This window comes from Astyanax mexicanus, chromosome 5 (assembly GCF_023375975.1).
Source record: "Astyanax mexicanus isolate ESR-SI-001 chromosome 5, AstMex3_surface, whole genome shotgun sequence".
NCBI lineage: Eukaryota > Metazoa > Chordata > Actinopteri > Characiformes > Acestrorhamphidae > Astyanax > Astyanax mexicanus.
Window position 1 is genome coordinate 39,715,218 of NC_064412.1, and position 24,331 is coordinate 39,739,548.

A 24,331-nucleotide genomic window follows, 5' to 3' on the forward strand; every position below is an offset into this window, starting at 1 on the left:
CCTTTTTTCTTTGCCTCGAAAAAGATGCTGTTTCAGATATATTCAGGACTGCTATAGCAGGTGCCTGGCTTATATTTTAGTTGGATTTCGGCTTTTAGTGCTATATATTTCTGGATTCTTTAATCTTAATCTATGGAAGTACCACTTTTAGGTCCAGAAACAACAATTTTCTAAAGAAATATTGTGTGAAGAAGATGTTTAATGTTTTAAGAAGTGTGCATAAAGAATCTTTACCAGTTTACTTTCCAGAATCTTTATACTCTTTTAACTCTTTTACAAAATGGATTATTTTGGAACCAAAATGTCTTTTTTCATTATCTTTAAAAGAACAATTTGTAGCACCTTCTTAGGTGCCTCACAGTTAACATTTCAACTACAGAACAATTGGACATTATTTTAAAGCATTTCCAATAAAAAAAGTTTAAAAATGCTGAGGACTCTGGAGTTTACCACAACCATAACAATCATTGTATTAAACTGGTATTATATTGGAAATCTAACCATTTGTATTTTATGTCCCAGGTTGTCATTTTTAGAGAACCTGATTGATAACACATTATATGGTATTTTGCACATCTAAACAACGTGGAAACATGCCCACAGAGAGAAGTTAGACAGTACTGTGTGTATTGTTGATGCGCAGGGCAGCCATTTTGGATTCTGAACTCCAAGAAATCTGACCTGTTGGGGTGTTCCAGTTGAAGTTGTGACATCTAGGTTAGTTCAATAGAAAAATAATGTTATCATGACATGAAATACCTTTTATAGTTTTATAGTATTGGGAATTTATAATTGAGTGCTGTAATTTAAGAAAAAGATAATGATTTTCTCATAGAAAAGATGCAGTGGGAGTTTAATTCTCCACAGAGCAGAAAACTGTCTGGAAAAAAAGTGGATCAAATTCAGTCAAAGCACTGGATACAAACTGTCCTGTTATTGTCTGAGAATGATCCTCACTGTTGTGGCCTGTGAGTGTGCCAGTTGTTTTCTTCTAGGGGAGGTCAGAAAACACTCAGCATGAACACAGTAGTAGATCTAGGTCAGGTTTAAAGTAGCAAAAACCTGATCTATTAAAATTTGCCTACATCTACCACCATCTTGATCCACTGGTTTAGTTATTGGCTGTTAAAACAGACACAGTTGTGTCGCACTCTGTAGTTATTTATTATAAGGGTGCTTATAATAAATAACTACAGAGTGCGACACAACTGTGTTGCTAAATCAGACTAATGTATGAATTTAACAACAAGACTTATGATCATTCTTAAGGTCTTGTTTTTACTGTTCACATTAAAGCTGAACAATGAAAATTAGTGATGGGAGGATCAAATAATTGATCTGATCTTGTCAAATCATATGATCCTTATTCTAAATGTTGTTGCAGTGCTGATTGGGTCCCCACAGGACCCTGGGGTTCCTTGTTCAACTGATAATGGGAAATTTGGACCTTGCACCAGAAAGAACAGAAAGAAAGAACAGAGGAACAGAAGTTCAGAACTTACATATATGCATATCTAGTCTGGATATGGTGAAATAACGGCGGTTCTGCTCACTGCACAGTTTAAACACTGACTCCTATATTACTTGTGGTGGGTTAAACTACTGCAGAAAGCTTGATAAGGTGGGTTTAAACAGGAGTAACTCCTTTATTAACATTACTAACGCTAGATAGAGTAGCTGGCTAAGTGTTAGGGGAATACTGTATTCTGTACACTATATTAAAATTTGTATAGTAACTATATAATATACAGCTCTAGAAAAAAATAAGACAGCATGATTAGTTTCTTTGATTTGTTATTTGAATATCTCTAGAATATAGTCAAGAGGAAGATGGATGATCACAAGCCATCAAATCAAGCTGAACTGTTCAAATTTTTTTGCACCAGGAGTAAAGGCATAAAATTATCCACAAATGCACAAATGGTCTTGGACTCTAAACGTTTAACAGTGAATGTGCAGTAAAATGTGCATTGAATGAGGAGCTTCACCACTAAAAAGTGCAAATAGAGGACATGGCAAAAAATAATCGTGACTGATCAAAAAAAATATATATATCAGCAGATTACTTGACTACTAAAATAGTTGTTAGTTGCAGCCCTAGTGTATTTGTCCTCATCCTCATAATGTTGGAAATGTTATAATGAAGGGAGAATCATGATGAGTGGGAGGGTTTATTGGCTAAATTGGCACATGTTATCTTTGTAATAGAACATTGTTTAGATGTATTTATACTTTGTTGAGATCTTACTGTATTGTAGGCAACATTGGACATCATAAGTAGGCCGAGTCTGTGGGCACATCTCATCTTGTTAACACCTGGCTGTTAAATCCAACATTTTACATTCAGAAATGATAATTTTATCAAATCAAATCAAACCAATTTATTTATATAATGCTTTTTGCAACTAATGTTGTCACAAAGCAGATTTACAGAACAAAGAATCAGACATAACACTGAACATATAATACAGAACCCCCAGTGAGGGCAGAGGCAAGGTAAAACTACCTCAGAGCTGGAGGAGGAGGAGGAAGAAACCTTGAGAGGACAAAGACTCACATATAATGGGCGGGGGACCATCCTACCACTGGTCAGACAGCTTTAAAATGATTTTTTAATCTTCATACAGCCACACAGATCTTATATATTCAGGAGTAAGGCAGCGCCACTAATTGAAGCAGTTAGAATTTATTTAAACTTCGATGCAATCAGTAGTGGAGAGTGAACATTTAGTCAGAAGCATGTGGAATAAACTTGAAGATGGGCAGCTGATCTGTGGTAGGTGATGAGGAAGGCTGACTTCAGAAACTTCCATCAGTCTGGCAGGACAGGAGACATGAGATCCTGAGGGTCCAACATCCACTGGTATCTGGTCAGACAGGTGGGCAGTCAGTAACTCAGGAAGGCAGAGAGATGGAATTAGTTTTAACTGGATTTATGTAAAACAGAGAATATAAAATGTTATCAGAGTGTGGCTAATGACTCCAGCAGATCTGAATAAAACAGCCTAACTAAAAGCAGAGAGCCAGAAGGTAACATCGACTGAAACACTGGCATCCACTCACTCCACCGTGCACAAACCTGTGCAGTGGGAGAACAACAGCGCTAGCATCTCAGTTTACCCACAATTCCCTCTGTCCATGAACCCCTGGATCTGCGACCTTATCTAAAGGGAGAAACATTAATTACCAAAAGCTAAACTAAACAATTACGCTTTCAGTCTACACTGTAAAAACTGCATTTCTTACTGAACTAATTAAGTTCACATAACTTAAATATTACAGAAACTTGTCATCATATATGCTGATAAAGTCAAACTAACTTAAACATTGCATTTCTACCTGCTCTGTAAAAAGTGTTTGTTTTAAGTGTTTGATTTGAGTTAGTGTAACTTAAATAATTTAAGGCAATCAGTTTCCTCAAATGAAATAAGTTGATGTTGTTTGATAGGAAGTTTTTATAAAACTTATAAATACAGCCTATTTACTTACTTTAATAGTTGTAAATGAGTTAACTCAACTTGATTTGCTGGAGTGAATTTAAGTTGCATTAAGGTGTAATGCATTTCTGTTAAGGCAGACATACTTAATTTTAATGAGTTGGCACAACTATTATATACATCCAAATGGAGATCTTGAGTTAATCCAAACTGAGTTTTGTCTGTTATCATATCAACAGCTTCTTTTCCATTGGCTTCTGGCAAAATCTATTTGCATACTAGGTGTGTCCCCCAGTTACTGACTAACACTCACCATGAGTGTGTAGTGATTCCCCACGGGTTACTTTAGGTAAACTTGTGGCTCATTTATCATGAATAACTGCTTGGCCTCTGTGTTGTTTTAGGCTGTAAGAACAAGCATCATTTTTCTGAGCTGCTAACTCTCTATTGGTTGTGCTCTCAATACTGTTCACTCAATAGCTAATTTATGTGAATGAATCATTTTCAGAATTAACGTTTGTTCAACTCCACACAGTTATTAGTTATTTTTAGTTATTAAAATTAACTAAAAAATGAGTTTTGAAAACTTAATTCATTTAAGGCAATCAATTACTTAAAATGATTTGAGTAGACTTAACAGTGAACATGAGTCCAAAATACTTAAATAAACTAACAATTACACTGTGAACAAGGCTAGTACAAGTCACTTGATTTACTCAAATTTATATAACAATGATTATATGCATTATTCACACTCATTAAAAAAATAATTTATACTCAAATTGTTTGAGTTATTAAACTTAAATGGTTTAAGACAATTTAACTTTAAGAGTTTATTTAACTTGTTAAGTTTTACAGTGTATACTTAAAGATTGAGACTGTGTCTGAGCCCCAAACATATTCAGGAAGGTTATTCCAAAGTTGGTGCGCTTTATAAGAGAAAGCTCTTCCTCCTGCGGAGCTCCTCTGAATTCTGGGATTTTACAATACAAGACAGAAATGCTAAGAACATAATCACTGATAAACAAGCCCACGTTTGTTAGTAAAACCCACACAGCTCCCTGTTCCAACAATCCAGCAACAAAAGCACTTTCTGGCGCAGCTGTGTGCATTATTGTTTGATGACAGCAAAACCCTCCCTTGAACTTGTGCTGAGACGAGCGTGCCATATAATCACCCTGATTTATTCTGTGATCTGTCATCTGTGCGTGCCAGAGCGTCAGTCAGAGAGTTATCAGTGCCTGGCGATGATCCCTGGAATCACAGACAATGTGTTTAAAACGAGACACGCAGAACGGCAGGCTGTCATCTTCTGCCTTTTTTATGAAACCATGAATTATACGCTTCTGGCAGCAGGATGCTGGTGGTGAGAGTGCTATAATCTCTGAACAAAAGGCCACAGGCTCACTTTCACCAGGCCTTAGTGTGTCTTATGCAGCACGTTTTATACACAGTGCAGTCAAAATATTATGACCACCCTCATGATTCTTCTATCACTGTCCGTTTTGGTCTTTTATCTGTTTCTCTGCATACTTTATTACATCCTTCTTTCACCTTGTTCTACAATAGCCAGAACACCAAAGGAGAGACCACCACAGAGCAGCTATTATTTGGGTGTTGGGTCGTTATTCTCAGCACTGTAGAGATACTAGCATGGTGGTGTATGTGTGTGTGTGTTGTGCTAATGGTACAGCTGGATCAGATACAGCAGTGCTGCTGGAGTTTTTAAACACTGTGTTCACTCACTGTTCACTCTAGTAGACACTCCTACCTAGCTGCTCCACTTTGTAGATGTGAAGTCTAAAAGAGACTAGTCCTTCATCAGTGCTCACAGGACGCAGCCCAAAGGTCACCGCCCACAGGATGCTATTGGCTGGATATTTCGGGTTGGTAGGCCGTTCTCAGTACAGCAGTGTCACTGTGGTCTTTAGAACACCTTCACCATTACAGTACTAAAAAAAAGTCCCACCACTTAAATAATAGCTGCTGAGAAGATGCACAGTGAATTCAAAGATGTGTAGTAACGAAAAAGAACTATTTCACAACTGTATTTAAATACTAAAATGCTGTATCTGTATCTACTGGAGCATTATATATTCTCCTATTTCTACTTTTACTTCACTAATTATTTTAATACCTTTTCTCAGATATATTCTTTATGTGCTGCATTATTATTCATTACACTTATAAAAACCCACATTATCGCTAAAGCTAGAACGGTAGATTCTTTGCACTGTCACCAGGTTTAATGAAGCTCCTAATCACTGAGTGAGTCAAGAGATCAAGCTGATCTTATAAGAAGACCTCGCTGCTCTTGTTCTGCTCCCTCTGAGAACTTTCCACTGCTTTCTGAAATAACTACATAACACAGTACTGTACTTTTACTTTCAGTACTACAGTAGTTAAATTCTGATGATATACACCAATTGGTCAGTAGCTGTTGGACAGTAGCTGCTGATTCCAATTCTTAAGCTGGGCTTCGTAAAGATAGACTTCTAAGCACATAGCTACGATTTCAGTTCTTTTACTTTTCTCCCCCTAAGCTCACTTTTGGGTGGAAATCCATTGTAGTACCTTGTGTTCACTGTTTGGAAATGCCTTTCAACATTACCCTTTATGGGAAGTGCGATGACTACTTGGCAAATCGTATTTGTATTGATGTATTTGCCATCATAAAAATAGTCCACCTACGACTCCACATGAAAGTGGTGAGTTCTTGCTAGGTCCTTCACTCATCTTATGAGTCAATAAAAAAAAAAATGCAGCGTGGGATGTGGCTTTGCATAAACAGAAAGTTAGATGATTCGGGGAGGAAAATGGTGCTTCATGCAGGCTGTGGTATTATGGGGTGGGCGTAGCTATGGTAATATAGAGCAGCAGTGCATTAGCTTTCATGTTAAAACACTGACCTGCCCACCACCATAAACAGTTTAAATGTAATATAAATTAAAAGGAGACGCAATGTACCAACGTGCACTGTGCGATCGACTGGTGAAACGCGATAAACATATTGGGCACCCCTGCTTTAGTACTTCCAGTGTGGTGCTTAAAGAACAGCTTCTACTCAAGTGACTTTTTTAATAGATCACTTGTAGTTTTACTCAAGTCTGGGTCTCTAGTACTTGTGTACATGTCTACGTGAATGTAACAGGACGGTGGTCATAATATTCTGGACTGGACTGTGTATTCGTTCTTATTGATCTACTGAATTTGACATTTGCTTTACTAGTTTAGTTATTAAAGGGAAGTTCAAGAACCTACAGAGTACTGTATATCAGCCTGGCCTATACTGTTTAATAATTTGGTTAAAAGCGTTTACCAACTGAATAAACACAAATTTAAAGATGTGTGGCTAGCCTGAGGCTTTGATTGTCTCTGCTCTGAACTCACTCAATGAGGATATTACTCAGAACTCTTATTACAGACCTCTATACTTGTACAGTAATCTCCACAGTAAGCACTTCAGACTGTCTGCAGAGTGATGTAAGATAATCACACGCCTGGATCATACGCCTGGCTCTAGCCTGCCCCCTCTTGGTGAGCCCCTTTAAAGTACGGCTTAGGCTTAGTGCTGTTCTGAACGGGCCGACGCCTTGATGTGGTTCTCTAAGGGGGGCTGATGTTCTGATTGGGCCGAAAGTCTTGATGTGGTTTTCTATAGGGCGCACGCTGTCCTGAAATACCAGTAAGACTGCCTCTCCAGCTGCAGACGGTAATTACAGGGTGTAGTGGGTGATTTAGGCTCAGATTTAAAGACGGAGGGATGAGAGACATAAAGTGCAGACAACCCTGGATTACTTTCCTCAGACTCCCACTCTGTCAGGTGGGCATAGGTGAGCCCATGGACTAGACAGGTTGCCAGGTTTAATGGTGCACCATGGCACATACACATAATTCTGATAGATGTGTATGTTTAGCACTTTTCAAAAAACGTCAGTATGAATAATTGCCTTCATTGCCTTCAAAGAAACATCTTTTGGCAGCTTTTCAGAAGAGGAAAAACTAAATTTTCAAAGATTTTATTTTAATTTTGGAACATTTCTTTTATTGCATTTGTCATGATATTCTGAAACAATATTAAGGACAACTGACAAATTCACATTATGTTAAAAATAAAACAAATAGAGTTGGTGGCTTTTATAGATTGTAGATTATGATTACAACATAAAATGAACTTGGTGCTTCTCAAATCCAACACAAATGGCCCTGGCGTGTCAGTATGTCTTTGTTATAGCAGTATCAGGAAAAGTGCGCTTTGCATGGATCAAAACACGCAAACGGCATGAACTAATTCTCATAACTAATCATGGGTGACTTGTCACTTGCTATTCCCTTTTAGAGCCAGGTGCATTCTGACATTGGCGGATTGCTATTTCAGGGGCACAGCTTCTCAGCAGAGAAAACTGACCTGCCCGTTCACGCTCGTTCATTCTGTTTATTGTTGATGTAAATGTTTGCATAGCTGCCAAAAGGCATGCTCTGTGTGCACTGCAGCATGTCCATGGGCACGAAAAAGCAGGGGGTGGGTTACACATGCTGGACCTGCACCTGTTGACAATTCACTGCAAAGATAGCAATGAATGTCTGACGATTAACGTCTGCCTAGGTTGATTTCAGTCAGTGGTGCACCTGCGTTTTCTTTTGCCAAGATAGCAACATTCCAGAAATGAACACACCTCATTTCAATACCACCATGCACATCGGCGTGAATATATTTACAAGCTCCAGGACAAGTGCACTGACTACCATTGGTAATTAAACTGAGCAACAATGGAAGAACAAAGGTATTGAACCAATTATGATCCAACTCAGATTCAACCTCAGTGACACTAGACCAGTAGTGGTTCAGCAATTAGAACACTGGGTGACTGATGACAGGGTTGTGGATTTGATACCCAGGCTTGGTACACAGGAAATTTGGCAGTGTTAAATCAACACTGTTAGTGTTAAATCAACACTGAGAGTGTAAAGTTTAACACTAATCAGTGTTGATTTTACACTAACAGTGTTGATTTAACACTTTTCCAGTGTAAAGCTACCACTGTTGGGCCCCCAGGCCCCCTTAACCCTCCTCTCTGGCCCTCACTGTTGCTTGGGCTGACCACTGCCTCAGACATATAAATTATTTATTAGTGATACCCTAAGCCCTGTGGCCTTGTCTAAGTCTTAGGCGATGTCAGCAACATACACAGTTAAGGAGGCCAGCCAGCCAATCAGATACATAATTAAGGGAACAAGCACCAGGCGTGTTCAATTTAATGGGGGGAAGGACTGCTACTAGTTCAGTCCACTTTAATCTTCCTAGTTAGTTTAGACCTATGTTAGCGAATAAAAGAAAAAAAAGTAATCTTCATCTTGCTTGGGGTATTTTTTTTTTCTCTGCTGCGAACACTACCCACACCTCACCAGCACTCACCAGGGCAATTCACTCCTACACCTTTACACTAGCCTTTAGAATGCCAAGTTTAAGTGGAACAGATTAATAGATGTTTAATAACAGGCAGTTTTAGGAAACATATCTTTAAATAATATGCCTTTAAATCACACTTTAATATTTTCTTCTCACCTGTGATGCTAATAAAGCTTAGAAAGAACCCATGCACTTTGACTGGTCTCAGCGGCAGTTAAAAGGGAATTGTGGGTAATAGGCCACAGATGAATATGCTTTCTAGCAGACCTTGCTGATGAATTTACTAAGGAGACATTTAAACCTCCTTTGAGTGCCAATATGAAAAATCGGACACTCTGTGGCCTTGTGGGTTGTGAGGACTGCAGGGCTGTAAGTGTGCTATTTGGGACGGAGGGTATAGTACAGTGTGTGTGTGTGTTGTGTGTGTCTGTGTGTGTGTTGTGTGTGTATTAGGTGTAATTGTGTGTTTACTGCATGGATTGGTTAAATACAAAAGCTGATTTCAATCTGTGTCTCATCACAAGTAAGGGGAATATGGTTGTTTCTTGTCTTTTCTTATGCTCTCTTGGACTCTCATTTAAAACTGTGACATCACATAGGACTGCTCCCAGCTACACTATTTTTATATAAGAAGATAAATTTACTTTTTAGTTTTTTTTTTGTTTAGTTTTATTATTCTCCTCTTTTGACACAATGTAATACAAAAAGCATGCACAATGCAAACAGGGAAATACTAGTGCTTGCTGCTCATTTGTTTTTAACTGTTATTGAGAAAGGGTTGGGCCTGTGGTTAAATAATTTCAGTGCGTTTCAGTGCACTTTTGGTTAATCAGATCTCAATAACAAAATAATTAAGTTGGCTTGAAAAGTAACCTAGCAACCGCTTAGCAACACCTTAGCAATCACCACGGACACCATAGCAACACCCTAGCAACCACCTAGCAACATTTTAGCAACTACCTTGCAACCACTTAGAAACTACATAGCAACCAACACGTAAACCATAGCAACACCATAGCAACTACCTAGCAACCACTTAACAACCATCTGGAACACACTAGCAACACCTTGCCAATCATTTTAGATATGATAGCAACTGCTTAGCAACTGCCTATCAACACCTTAGCAACCCCTTGGAATAATTAGCTAACACCTTAAAAACCACCTGTAATACCTTACCAATTGCCTAGCAACACCTGAGCAATGGCCACAGGTATGATAGCAACCAACTAGCAACAGCTCAGCAAAATCTTAGCAAACACCTGGAATTCTGTAGCAAAAACTTAACACCTTAAAAACCACTCGGTAAATCATAGCAACACCATAACACCCCCTTAGCAATGACCTCGGCCTCCATAGCAACCACGTATCCAAAGGTGTTTGTACACTGCTCTTTTAGCCATAGTTTAGCCAAAAGACTTTGAACTTTAGCTTTTATCCAAATATATATATATTCTGCTATATAAGAAAAAATGTATTAGCATTTCAGCAGCATTCCATTTTAGCTCAATTTTTTTTGGACTTAGCAACATTTAAAATTTTCAATGTTATTAGTGACTTTTTAAGCCAACTTAAAGTTTGTTATCGAACTTTCCCTTTCTAGTTGGTTGTTGCTCTCCTTGATTCTCTAAATCTGCATTAATATTTAAATTGTATGTAAAATTAACAGGATTACTTGGTTAGACTTTTAGATTTAATTTTATTTTTTTAACAAAATACACAGAATTTAACCTACATAGGCACATTCCTGTCTGAAAATTATGGCCACCTCCTTGTTTCTCTAGTCAATGTCTGTTTTTTCATTTTCACTAAGCATATAGAACAATTGTAGTTCTATAATTACAGACTGTTGTGCTTCTGTTTCTCAGCCTACATCAAGGAGAGGGTCATAATATTTTGACTGGACTGCGTATGCTTGTAGATATGTGTTACTTTTATAATATTAAGGCAGGTTTTGCTCTTTTTCTCTCTATTTTTTGTGTATGAAAAGGTTTCATATATTGCATATAGCTTGCAGTTGTTAGAGTGATGTAATAGATGAGTTGAGAACTGCATGAGCCTTTAGATATTCCTAATAATCTGCCAGATCCTTTCATTAAACTGCTCAGGAGCTCCAGGAGAACAGCCTTTATCTCTATATTCTGTAATAGTTTTTTCTGAGTGGGAACATGTGTAAGAAGTAAGATTAGTAGTTCCACTGAAGGAGGATATTTAACTTAATCCCGGATTATAGACCACCTTTTTCAACCTTAATCCTCAGTGTATCCTACTTACAGGTGAATCAGCCGATGAGTCAGTAGATGAGTCAGTCTGCGTGATTCCTGTCTGCCCTCTTGTGGTCAGTCTGCGGTGTCAGACTCAGATTCTCATTCTAAAACAATTTGACCTTCCGTATTTATCCCCCCTTTCATCATATCTACACTAGGACTATAGTAATAAACTAGGATATAATGATTATACACTACATGGAATATTACATGTTTTCTTAGATTACATGAAGCACAAACATGTAATTGAGATTTCATATTCACATTATTTTATATATCTGCAGATAAAAAAGTCTTACATTTGTTTAGCTAAACAAAATCCCTTAATTTGTCTCAAAATGTCTTATATGCCACAAACAGTAAATATAAATGTTGTTTTTATTTTTGTTGATTGCATTTTCACGATTTTCAAATTTGATGTGCACTTTAGCTTGCTGATTTAATGTCAGACTGCACTAAGCGAGACAAATTATTGTTATTTATGACTTAGAGGGGGTGCTATTTTCAGGAATATTTATTATTATAGATACTAGCCGCCAGTAGAAGTTACACAACACAGAATAAACAAACAACATTAATAGGGGTGGTACAGGAAGAAATATAAGATTATAGAAGGTGCTAACTGAGGCTTGAAAAATTAACTATACCTTATAAGATATAAATGAAAATTAAAAAATAAAATTAATTTTTTGTTTGTTTGAAATATTGATTTGAGAGAAAATACAGGAATCACAAAGTTGAGTCTTTTTTATTGTTATTGCAAAAATGGAGTAATTATGTTTCTAAGTGGTATTAAAAAGTTTTAAAAAGTCTTAAACTAAATCTTACCTACCTGCATATACCGTGTATTACTAATTACTCTAATTTATCCAGATATTTTAAGCAAATGCACAGTAATCATGCATGAAAAACATTATTCTGTGTTCCATTTAAACTATAGTCTTGGAAGTGTATTGTTCCAAGTATGAAAGTTTAACTGGAAACTAGGGGTGGGCAATATGGCTCTAAAATAATATTACGATATTTCAGGGTATTTTTGCGATAACGATATACTTGGCGATATAGAAAAACTAAAATAATTCATTAATTTCAGGAATATAGTATAATAGTATAACAGTATAATCATAATGTGACAAAATAAATAGTATAGCATAAAATAATATAAAGCAGCAAATAATTTTGCAGAATATTTAGTGCATGCATATAAACTGCAAACTAAAACAATTATACAATAAATACACCTAAAGCTTCACAGTAAATAATAGACTACTTTTAAGACAGAACAGCCCTATTATCACGATATGGATTTTTAATATCATGATATTTCTGTGTCACGATATATTTTATACAATATAATATTGCCCACCCCTACTGGGAATCTTTAAAAAAAAGCAGTGCTATTATATTGTTTATTAGTATTTGTTTCTCACAAACTGAGGAACCTCTAGATGTGGACATGTTTTCTATGGTGTTTGGATGTACTGTATAGTGAATTGTCATCAAATGCAATTGCTACCTATTTGACCTTGGACAATGTTAAGAAATAAGTTTATTATTGTTTTTATATTGAACAAGGTACAAATATATATATATACAAAATTATTAAACTTTATATTTTAGATTATGGAAAAGTGTGAAATATGAAAATAATTGCATAAAAAAAATTAACAGATTTTCCACAGAGACAAATGACCATTTATGGAGATTTCCTCTAGCAGCTTTTACATGTAAAGATGTACGATCTCCATTACTCCATTAAAAATGCATTAAAACAGTAGTTAACTGAATTCGTTTGATGAACCTCCCAGCACCAAAAGAATGTGAATAGAGATACAGTATTGTACAAATGTTTTAGGCACCTGTGGGAATTTCAGTAAAGAAAAAGCTTCTTATCTGTGAAGTAAGTGTTTATTAGCTCAGTAAAACACTAGTATTACAATAAATACAAACAGCATTTTTTCCTTTAAAACATCTCCTAATGTCTCCTCCTAATCTGAGTTTAATAGAGTTATTTCTAGTTCTCATCATATCAACACCTGGTTTGGTAAATCAAATCTTTAACTGATGTTAAATCAGGTGAGCTGCTGATATATATGCTGAACATATACACATGCTGGCTGAGGAGCATCCAGGAGAAATGTGAAACTACACTTTGTTCTTCAGCTTTTCTCAGGATACAAAATACTTACCTAAAAATTAGAAATTCTTGTTACTTTTTACTGTATTTATGTTTATGTTTATGCCCAAAACTTTTGCACAGTACTGAAAGTATAGAGACTTAATCTTCTGACCTGTATCTAATCATCCTTTTCTCCTCTTCCTCTCTCAGATGATAAGAACAGCTGTAAGGAGGGGGACGTGACGTATTTGGACAATGATATCTGGAAGCCGGAGCCGTGTCGGCTGTGTGTGTGTGATAAGGGCCGGGTGTTCTGTGAGGAGATCCGCTGTGAGGAGCTGAAGGGCTGTGAGCAGCTCCACATTCCTGAGGGGGAGTGCTGCCCTGTGTGTGAGAAATTCGCCAGCGCTCAGGGACGCATCGGTGAGCAGCGCTCCAGGTGTTCTCTAGAGGGCAGCATTGGGTTTAATTTTAAAAGCCAGATGTCTTGAATAGAGTACTGTTCTGAATCAGTATAAACAGCTCTGGAAAAAAATAAACCTAAATTCAGAGAAAACCTCTGAAATATAATCAAGAGGAAGAGATGGATGTTCACAAGCCATCAAACCAAGCTGAACTGCTTTAATTTTTGCACCAAGAGTAAAGGCATAAAGTTATCCAAAATCAGTGTGTAAGACTGGTGGAGGAGAACATGCCAAGATGTATGAAAACTGTAGTAAAAAAAACTGTGTTATTCCACCAAATATTGAATTTGAACTTGTTTTCTTTGCATTATTTGAGGTCTGAAATCTCTTCATCAGTTTTGTTATTTCAACCATTTCTCATTTTCTGCAAATAAATGCTCTAAATGAGAATATTTTTATTTGGAATTTTGAAGAAATGTTGTTTGTAGTTAATAGAATAAAACAACTGATGTTCATTTTATTCAAACAGGTACCTATAAATAGCAAAATCAGATAAACTGATTCAGAAACTGAAGTTGTCTCCTAATTTTTTCTAGAGCTGTACAGTGCAAACTTCAGTGTATGGCCTATGTTTCCCTGTTTAAAGTGTTGATAAACTTTTTTTTTCTTCAGGTTAAAAGTGTGGAAGAACCCTCAATTACTTTTTTTTTATTTCCTAAAAGCTCCTTAACCCTTTTAGACCTGAATTATCTCAAGTGATAAAAAAAATAAGGATGCTGCTTTCTGTCTGTAATGCACAGAAAAGAAGACTCTAATAATCTACTATAAAATATACATAGCAAAAAAAAAAACAATTAACTAAAATATTTAATCGATTTTTTTATTTCTATTGCATCGGAAGCCTGTGTGATATATTTTATATTTCATATTGATCATTTTATTCCATGAACCATCCCTAAACAGTAAAAAATTTAACTTGATTAAAAAGCGTTCTAAACCACATTTAATTAGTAAAAAATTACTTTGCCCTAATGGCTCTGGTACTGCTGTTTTTCAGTGCAGTGGGCGAAGTCAAGTAGCTGTTCCATCGGTTTTTAAACTCCTTTTGCTAAGTGCGGACCACGCCTAAAGAAGTAGAGAAAGAAGAAGGAAAAAGGGGAGGGAACTCAGGGAAAAAACTGCGTGCTTGAAGAAGCGTGCAGTTATATCCCCCCCTTGTATTTTATAAGAAGTGGAAGAGTAGATAAAGGGGGTTGTTGGGGAGGAGGTGGGTTGCGAACTTTCATCACGAGAGGTAGTTAGTTAGGGGAGGTATTTATAGGGCGGCTGATTGATACGGGGTGGAGTTAGAACCTAGAGTTCGGGCGTGGTCCTTCTCCCAAACTTTTGTTATTACATAACATAATTTATTGTCTGGTTTATGATCTGTTCTGATGGACAACAGCTCTCAAATAGTGTTATGTGCAATACAACAATAAAAATAAAGAAAATACATGATATCCATTATAATGGATGCAGGGTCTGAAAGGGTTAAGATGTTCCTCCAGAGTTTTAACCTGAAGAATCCCTAAAATTTCCTCAAGTATCTTAAACATTTAAAAGTGAAATTGCAGGCACATTTCTCCCAAATTCCAAATAAAAGTATTCTCCTTTAGAGCATTTATTTTCTGAAAATAAGAAATGGCAGAGCTTTCAGACCTCAAATAATGCAACAAAAACAAGTTCATATTTTCAAGTTTTAGGAGTTCAGAAATCAATATTTTGTGGAATAACCCTGGTTTTTAATCAAAGTTTTTTGAGCATCTTGGCATGTTCTCCTCCACCAGTTTTACACACTGCTTTTGGATAACTTTATGCCATATTTTATTTTTTGATTCACCAGTCAACTCTGTTATCATTTTACTGTTTAAATAATTACCACCTTTTGTGACCAAAACTCCTTTCTCCATTTAAAACTCAGCACAGTATCAACAGATTTATGTGGGATGAGAAATGTACCTGCAATTATAGAATGATCTGTAAATGTATTAGACTACAGAACAAACCTCCTGAATTGCATTATGGAGTATATCACAAAGACAACACTTACTACATACTAGAATATTTGTTAAGAGTAATACATATTTAGTGTACTGACCACAAACAGTACACAGGCACTGCAGTGAGCTGTTTTAGAAGAGTTAGTAACTTGATTAATTTCATTGATTAATGAATGTAATTGTTGCTATATGGCCTTTTATTTAAATTATGTTTTAAATTATATTTTCTTGTTTTTTTTGCAGAGATGATAGAATTCAAGGTATGTAAATGCCAAATTTCTAATCTTACTTTACATAAATAATTTGTTCCACTAATTTTAATGCTTTTTTACTATAAAATACTTTTTGATTTTTAGGGACAAAAAGGTGAACCAGGTGATATTCCTTATGTGAGTAAAATTATTTTTTTTACTTAAAATAACTTGAAATGGCAACTATACAGGAGAAGGGAAACATTTTTAACATTTAATGAAATTTAGTTGAAAATGATTGTATTCTTGAGATCAGATAGATATCATAAAACAGGTATTATGATTATATATATATCACAATATATTGTGATACTGTAGGCACAATAATATTTTTTAATTGTTTAAATAATTTTTTTTCGAAACCTGTCATATATATTTTTTTTTTATAAAAAACACATTATGATTTTTTTTGTATAAACCTGATTAAAAAAGTTTTCCAAAAAGATAAAAAAAGTGGGTTTTAATGAGTACAACACTGCTGTCTAGTGGTCGGGTTTTAACACAACACTTAATTAACCACCACTGTCTGACACAATCTTTACATAATAATAACTAACAATTAAAGATTGACACTGTGTGAATTTTTATAAATCAATACAATATTACAGCACAAAATATTGTGATACTTTGATTTATTAATATGTTTTTACACCCCAATGAAATGCCAAGAAATAATGGAGCATTTCTATTGGTCAAGTTATCATAACATTTTAAATGCAAGGAACAACAGTCACATTAATATTTTATGAAATTAAGTACAAATTGTAGAAAATAGATAAGTACATACAAGTTTTGTTTAAAGGTGTGATATAGATTTGCTATTCTCCATCTATTACACATTTGAACTGTATCTATGTTTTTTTTTTAGATTGTTGGACTACCTGGCCGACCTGGAGCGATGGTGAGAAGATTACAGATTGTTATTCAGGCGTTTTTTTATTCATTAGCGTTTCATCTATACCTGTATGTTAAAGCAGCTGTCCCTAATATGTTTCCTTTTATATTGAAATCAGTAGTATCCTGAGTTTGTATCAGTGTTCTAGCACAAACCTTCCTGCTGTGTGTTATATATTCATGCTATAAACAGAGTTGTCTGGTAGGTGTGTTGCATATATATACTCAGAAACACAAAATTTCACACAGCAAGATATTTACATTGACCTGCATTAAAATAACTCTTCCACATGCTTTGTGCAATTACACATTCTCGCCAGAGAGGTCTCCAAATCAACTCCAAATAAACTTACAGACTTTTGCCTTAAATTGCCTTAAACTTTAACGCTCTGTACTCGTCTAATGTTTTATTGTTTTGTTTTTTGTTTTAATATTTTCTAAAATAGGGCCTCCCAGGCACAGATGGACGTCCAGGATATCCAGGCCCTAAAGGAAGAAAAGTATATTCAGAGATCATTACTATTATATTTGATATGCTTATGTGAACATATATCCATTATTGCGCAAAAGTTTTAGGCACCTGTGGGAATTTTAAGTAAAGAAAAAGCTTCTTATCTCTGAAGTAAGTGTTTATTAGCTTAGTAAAACACCAGCATTACAATAAATACAAACAGCAATTTTTCCTTTAAAACATCTCCTAATCTCTCCTCCTCATCTGAGTTTAATAGAGTTATTTCTAGTTCTCATCATATCAACACCTGGTTTGGTAAATCAAATATTACTAATGTTAATATTGATCAGGTGAGCTGCTGCTGGAAGTGAAACATATACACATGCTTGCTGAGGAGCATCCAGGAGAAATCTGGAACTACACTTTGTTCTACAGCCCGGCTCACAGGATATAACATATTTACCTAAAAATTACTGTAACTTTTTACTGTATGTATGTTTATTTGCATCTGTTTAAATCATATGTGGTGATTTTATTGTACTTTTACAGGCCTAACACTCCTATTGCTAAGATAAATGAATTATTGTAATTTGCTTAGGTGCCTAAAACTTTTGCACAGATTTGTATATCTATATATTTATGTGTGTGTATACACTGTTAGGCTGACACCATATTTTGTCCTACTATATAAAGGGTGTGGCAGGTCCCCCTGGTTTTGATGGGGAAGCGGGTGTGCCAGGTCTGCCAGGTTCAGCGGGACCTTCAGGACAGCCTTCGTTACCAGGAGTGAGTGTTTTAATAATTTTTTCACCCAGTTTTTCACCCCAGTTTAGATCTCAATTTATTATATATTATTGAGTGTGTAGAGACTAGCGTGCGCTTACAACTAACATCGCAGACCGTGAGGTGCCGCCGCGCTGCCGCTGTTGTGCCGAATCCGACTCCCTGCTGAATCCGACTCACGCTTCGCGGACAGAATCGGCACAAATAAACAGCGATTATAAATAAATGAGTTTTTTCACTTTCCGTTTTCGTTATTTGGTTCGTTTTCGTTAACAATAATAATTGGTTACTTAGCAACATTGTGATTATCACACCAGAACTTTATTTAATAATAAAAATATAATTAAAAAAACAGATGCCTACATCTCAGACTATTTTCTGGAGCCCGACCCGACCCGGCCCGAGGAATGTGGTGGGAAATCTCGGGTTCGGCCAGACAATCTAAGCTCTAACCACTATGCATTTTCTGGCACTGTGAGTCTATCCCCATACTCATTTGCACACTTATCATCAAAACAATTGGTTTTTGAAAATGTTGTTTTGCTATGCTATTCAGAATGAAAGTTACCAAAATAGTAAACGATAAAAAAATAGGCTTATAATGGCAATATTTATTGAGCCCAGGGGTGCATACATACAGAAGTAGTGTGTAATGTATGTGTAATGCTGTGTAACACAACATACCGGGTGTCTCAGCATGTTTCAGAAGTTGTAGAGGTTCTTAATGGTGTTCTGCAATAATCCATTTCATGCAACTCAAATATTCTTAGACAATTCCTACATAGTTAGCAGTAGAGGTGGAATGTAAAGTGTAGTGGAGATAGCATGCCATGAATTTTCTATAAGGGATAGGCTTGGCGATTCAGCTGCTCACGGCATAGTATCTGTGTTTTCAATGAAAACTCTACAGACTGCAGCTGTATGTGGAGGAGCATTGCGATGTTAAAATAGTGCACCAAGGTCCAAGGTAGGACCGTTGGTTGCAGGAACTTATTAATGTAAAATTGGGGTGTCTAGGTGCCTGTAATGATGAACAGAGGTGAAATTTGTTCCAAATTGAGCCCCAGACCATGATACCAGGCCTCACTTATGTGAAGACTATGGCAACGAGCCATCTTTACTGACGAGTCCTACCTTTGTCTTGGTATAAAGGACTAATGAGCAGAGCCTATCCTATATACTCCACCATATTTAATAACTGTAGTACAGAAATACTTTAAATAGGAGGCTTTCAGAAAGTTTAAACAATCATAAAACAAAGAAAAACAGCTCTCAAAGTTCTCTGAGTGGAATTGGGTTCATGACTGATTACAAACAAATCTGTAAGGTTGTAAGCAGTGATATTATAAATTGCTGAAAGGCACCGGCTTTGGCATTTCCTTATTGTTTCCAAGAAATAAAAGCAAGAGTACTTTTTTATTTGTTTTAACAAATTAGGAAAAAACAAAACAGGCTATGAAACACATCTGTTGTTCTGAAACTTGCCAAATGCCTCCCATTCACACCATATTAAATGTGCCTAAACCGCTTGGGAAATGCCTGTGGGTAGCAGTTTGCGATGGTTTGTTTTATAGAAAGAGTTTGGAGGTCTTGGCTCAAAATGCCAAAGCCAAGTTGCCACCATCTGGCAGAGACAGTGGGAAAAAAGAGAATAGAAAGACAGCTTTAACATCTCAAAGAATCAATACAGTATAAGGACTGTATAGTTATTCTAACAGGTCATGAATGAAATGTATTTGTTCTGTTTTGCAGAGTCCGTTTGTCTCTCACATGGCATCAGGCTTCCATGATGGGAAGCTGGGAGCACCAGGATTAGTCTCAGGCTCACCGGTAAGACCATTCCCAATATGCCTCTCATTATCTTTGGAGCTAAATTCCTTTCCCATTCGGTGTTTAATATATCTTACAAAAAAACTGACATGCTTTTTCTGCTTCAAAATAATTTATTGACTGTTTCTAATTTCACCCAGAGGAGTTCAGACCTCAGTATTCATACAACATTTAATCTGTTAAATGAATTGAGAAGCCCATTCTTGTTTTTTACTTATTGTGATTAAGAGGTCACATGAATGTAAATATTTAAGGTTAAAACCCTGATGTAATATAACTGACACATACATTACAATATATACATTATATTTCAAACTTTTGTTCAAGACATTGTGTAAAAGCTAATTATATGGAACATAAAACATTTCATAAAAGCATCAGAATTGAAAAAGCAAAAATCCACTACTAAAATAATCTAGTTTAATCTACAGCAAATAACAGCAGACCTATTTACAACCTGTAAATTATGTTACATGAACACACATTCACACACTGTCCTGTAGTAATGCTATCAGGATGTTCAGTATGTGTCATATAGGGACTTCATGAGTTAAAGTCGAGTAAACGCAAAATGAACATGGTTATTTATTTTTAGCTTTTAAATCATATTTTAGGAAAACTGTCAAAGTATAAAAAACGCTTTTAATACAACTTTTATGTAGTCAGATTGAAATGACCTAAAGATTATCTGCTATCTAGTGGTGGAAAATAAACCACAAACCTACATGTAAACCTACATCTTACATGTAGAATAAAAATAATCATACTTTGTTTACGAGAATCAATTTTGCACACCAAAATATTGGGATACTTCGATATACATGTTTCACATCTTACATTATTACCATCATATCATATTACTGATAGACAGTATCACTAAGACACTTTATAAAAAAAAAAAACATTTAAAAAATAACGACTTGTGCTGAAGCCTGCCTATATTATTGTGTATAAAAGTATACTTTTTATTCCTCTCAGATTTCTTTGCATAATATATTTATATATAAAGTTCAGGGTTCAGTATGTTTCTTTATATTTAGTATGTTGTCTGTTTTACTTGGTATATTTAGTTCTGGATGTTATGTTTTTTTTTTATTTAGGATATTTTATTTAGTTCTATATATTTACATAACCGTGCTGTAGAGCTTACCACAAGCATTTCAGTGCACATACACTACTGCTAAAAGTTTGGGATGACAAATTTCCCACTTTTCCAAAGAAAAACTAATGCACATTAATCTGAATTCACAAACAATTCACAAAATATTTTGTTAAACAAATCATTTGAATGTATCAGAGGATTTTTAATTAATAAACATGTTTGAATTTTTATAGAGGCCTATTTTGCATATAGTCCTATTCTCAGCAATTCTCAGTCCTCTGCTTCAATCTCCTGATATGGCTACCAATCCAAGTTAAGAGTTTTTAGGCTACAGGAACAATTTTTCAATTTTGTTGAACAGCTGAAAAATGCTACACTAATAAAATAGCATAAATGGGAGGACAACATTTTAGATTAGTTTAGGATCAGAATTATCAGCAGTTGTTGGCTTGCTTATTAGCTCAAAATGGCCAAAAAGAAACAACTTTTTTTAGAGACCTATCAGTCTATTTTTGTTATGAAATGATGGCTACTCAATGCTGTTACCAAGCTGTTAAGTTCTACCTTCAGAAAGTAGCACAAACTGATTCTAACAAGCAGGGAAAAAGGAGTGGGAGGCCCAGATTCACAACTGTGCAAGAAGATAAATAACTTAGAGTGTGCAGTTTTAACCAAAGACACCATAGGTTGTCAATTAATAGCTGCACTAAATGGAACCAGTCAAACATCACTGTTGGCATCAACAGTGAAAAGGTGACTTAAGGATACTGGACTTCATGGCTGAGTTGTCAGTAAGACATTCCTCACACTGGCCAAAAAAAAATGTGTTGGGCCAAAAAGAAAATAGATTTAACACTGGAAGATTTGAAGAAGGTGTTGTGGACAGATAAGTCCAAGTTTGAGGTCTTTGAATTAAACAGAAGAACATTTATTAGGTGCAGGAAGAAAGAAAAGATGCAAGACCAATGCTTAATGCCATCTGTGAAGCATGGTGGTGGCAGCAGGATGGTCTGGGGAAGCTTCACATGTGGTAAAATAAGAGATCTACTGTAACTGTGTGGTATGGAGGTGGTGGCATCAAGCCAATCCATGTTGTGGGAGATGCTACAGGAAGCATGTGATAAAATCACATCAGATTACCCTGGAAAGTTGATAGCTAGAATGCCTAGGGTCTGACAGGCTGAAGGCAAAATCTAAATTACACAATCATTATTCCAATTAAATGCTTAAAACACGATTGGCCACAGTTAGGGAGATTCATTGATTAATTGATTCATATATTAATCAAGTCGGATTTGTTTTCCAGGGTGAACCAGGTCCTAGAGGACATCCAGGGCCATCAGGTCCACCAGTAAGTCCAACTTATCTCTTTATAACATAGACTTCTCTCCAGGCATATACCGGGATATTCTGTATCGAAAGCTGGCAGTGCTCCAAGGTTTACCATTTTCTGTGTGTGTACTCAGGGCCCTACTGGAGCACAAGGAGCCCCAGGAGATCCAGGAGAACCTGGACCGATGGTAAGAGATAAAGTTAGCTCGTATGTAGCTTTAGAGCTAGGCAATATATATTAATTTTGACATATACTCCAAACTAGTCTTGTTATATATTATTATTTTTATAAAGATCGTACATGCATGGTGTGGAAATGGTTTTGTTTTAATGAGAGCAAAGAATGCCTTGTGTAAAGAGCAGTCTTGTGTAAATAATTTTCTAGAAACATCATATTTAAAAGAGCTGAATGACAAATTTATTTTACCATTTAAAACAACAACTCAATCCAGTGTAGTTTACTGAGTCAGACAAGTACATACTAAGGTACAATATTGCATATTTACTATTTGGTTTAAATCCTGGGCCATGCTGCCTAGTGAAGTCAGTCAGCACAGGCTTCTGTTAGCTAATTTATACATATATAATATATACACTACGAGTGTTTTTTTTGTTCATATTTTTACATTATACTTTGTCATATACTTTATCACATCATACATAACTATTTCTCTAAAATTTATTGACATGCTTTTTTTTTGTCATATCACCCAGCCCTATTTAGAGTACCCACTGAAAAAGGTGATGTGATTTTTTTTTTTCTTTAGGGTTCTCATGGCCCAAGGGGTCCAGATGGTCCTCCTGGAAAGCCTGGTTCAGATGTAAGTAGAGCTATCTGCATTTTTATTATCTATATAACTACCATCAAATACCAAATGTTTACTTCTTTGTGGAGCAGTTATCACATATAAAGCTCTGGAAAAAACAAGAGACCACTTCAGTTTCAGAATCAGTTTCTCTGATTTTGCTATTTATAGGTATATATTTGAATTAAATGAACATGTCTATAAACTATGGAAATTTCTCTCAAATATCAAATAAAAATATTGTCATTGAGAGCATTTATTTGCAGACAATGAGAAATGGCTGAAATTACAAAAAGATTCAGACGTCAAATAATGCAAAGAAAACAAGTTCATATTCATAAAGTTTTAAGAGTTCAGAATCAATATATGGTGGAATAATCTTGGTTTTCTTGGCATGTTCTCCTCCACCAGTCTTACACACTGCTTTTGGATTAATTTATGTCACTCCTGGTGCAAAAATACAAGCAAGTCAGCTTGGTTTGATGGCTTGTGATCATCCATTTTCCTCTTGATTATACAACCCCTGGCAAAAAGTATGGAATCACCAGTCTTGGATGAGCACTCCTTCAGACATTTCATTCTGTAAAACAAACTCTGATCAAAAACATGATACAATAATAAGGTCATTCCAAAGTGCAACTTGTTGGCTTTCAGGAACACTCAAAGAAATGAAGAAAAAACATTGTGGAAGTCAGTGAATGTTACTTTTATTGACCAACCACAGGGAAAAAAATATGGAATCACTCAATTCTGAGGAAAAAAGTATGGAATCACTCAAATTGAAGGTAGAAAATAAGGACACACCCAGTCAATTTCCTTTCCCTAAATGGACACCTGCCTCAGATTAGATCTGCTCGTTAGTCTGCAGTTAAAAACACCTGCAGTCATGACACCTTGGAGGGCTGCTGGACGAATTAGAGTGGCAAGAACCATGGCTCCAACAAGAGAAATGTCTCTTGAAACAAAAGAGAGGATTGTGAAACTTCTTGAAGAAGGCAACTCTTCACGCATGGTTGCTAACGATGTGGGCTGTTCACAGTCAGCTGTATCCAAGATATGGACCAAATACAAACAGCATGGAATGGTTGTTAAAGCCAAGCGTACTGGTAGACCGAGAAAGACATCAAAGCGTCAAGACAAGCAACTTAAGGCCATTTGTCTTGAAAACCGAAAAAGTACAACTAAACAGATGAAGCATAAATGGGA

General features: G+C 35.9%; 1 protein-coding gene across 1 annotated transcript in view; it reads left to right on the forward strand.

Annotated features, from left to right (window-relative positions):
• col5a2b (collagen, type V, alpha 2b) overlaps positions 1–24,331 on the forward strand; it is a 66,704-nt gene that overhangs the window by 6,991 nt on the left and 35,382 nt on the right. Inside the window, exons 2-11 of the mRNA XM_015605706.3 lie at positions 13,444–13,656; positions 15,920–15,936; positions 16,033–16,065; positions 16,796–16,828; positions 17,268–17,321; positions 17,966–18,058; positions 19,808–19,885; positions 22,294–22,338; positions 22,454–22,507; positions 23,087–23,140. Of these exons, the coding sequence (XP_015461192.3) occupies positions 13,444–13,656; positions 15,920–15,936; positions 16,033–16,065; positions 16,796–16,828; positions 17,268–17,321; positions 17,966–18,058; positions 19,808–19,885; positions 22,294–22,338; positions 22,454–22,507; positions 23,087–23,140 (674 nt within the window). The remainder of the gene's footprint in view (positions 1–13,443; positions 13,657–15,919; positions 15,937–16,032; positions 16,066–16,795; positions 16,829–17,267; positions 17,322–17,965; positions 18,059–19,807; positions 19,886–22,293; positions 22,339–22,453; positions 22,508–23,086; positions 23,141–24,331) is intronic.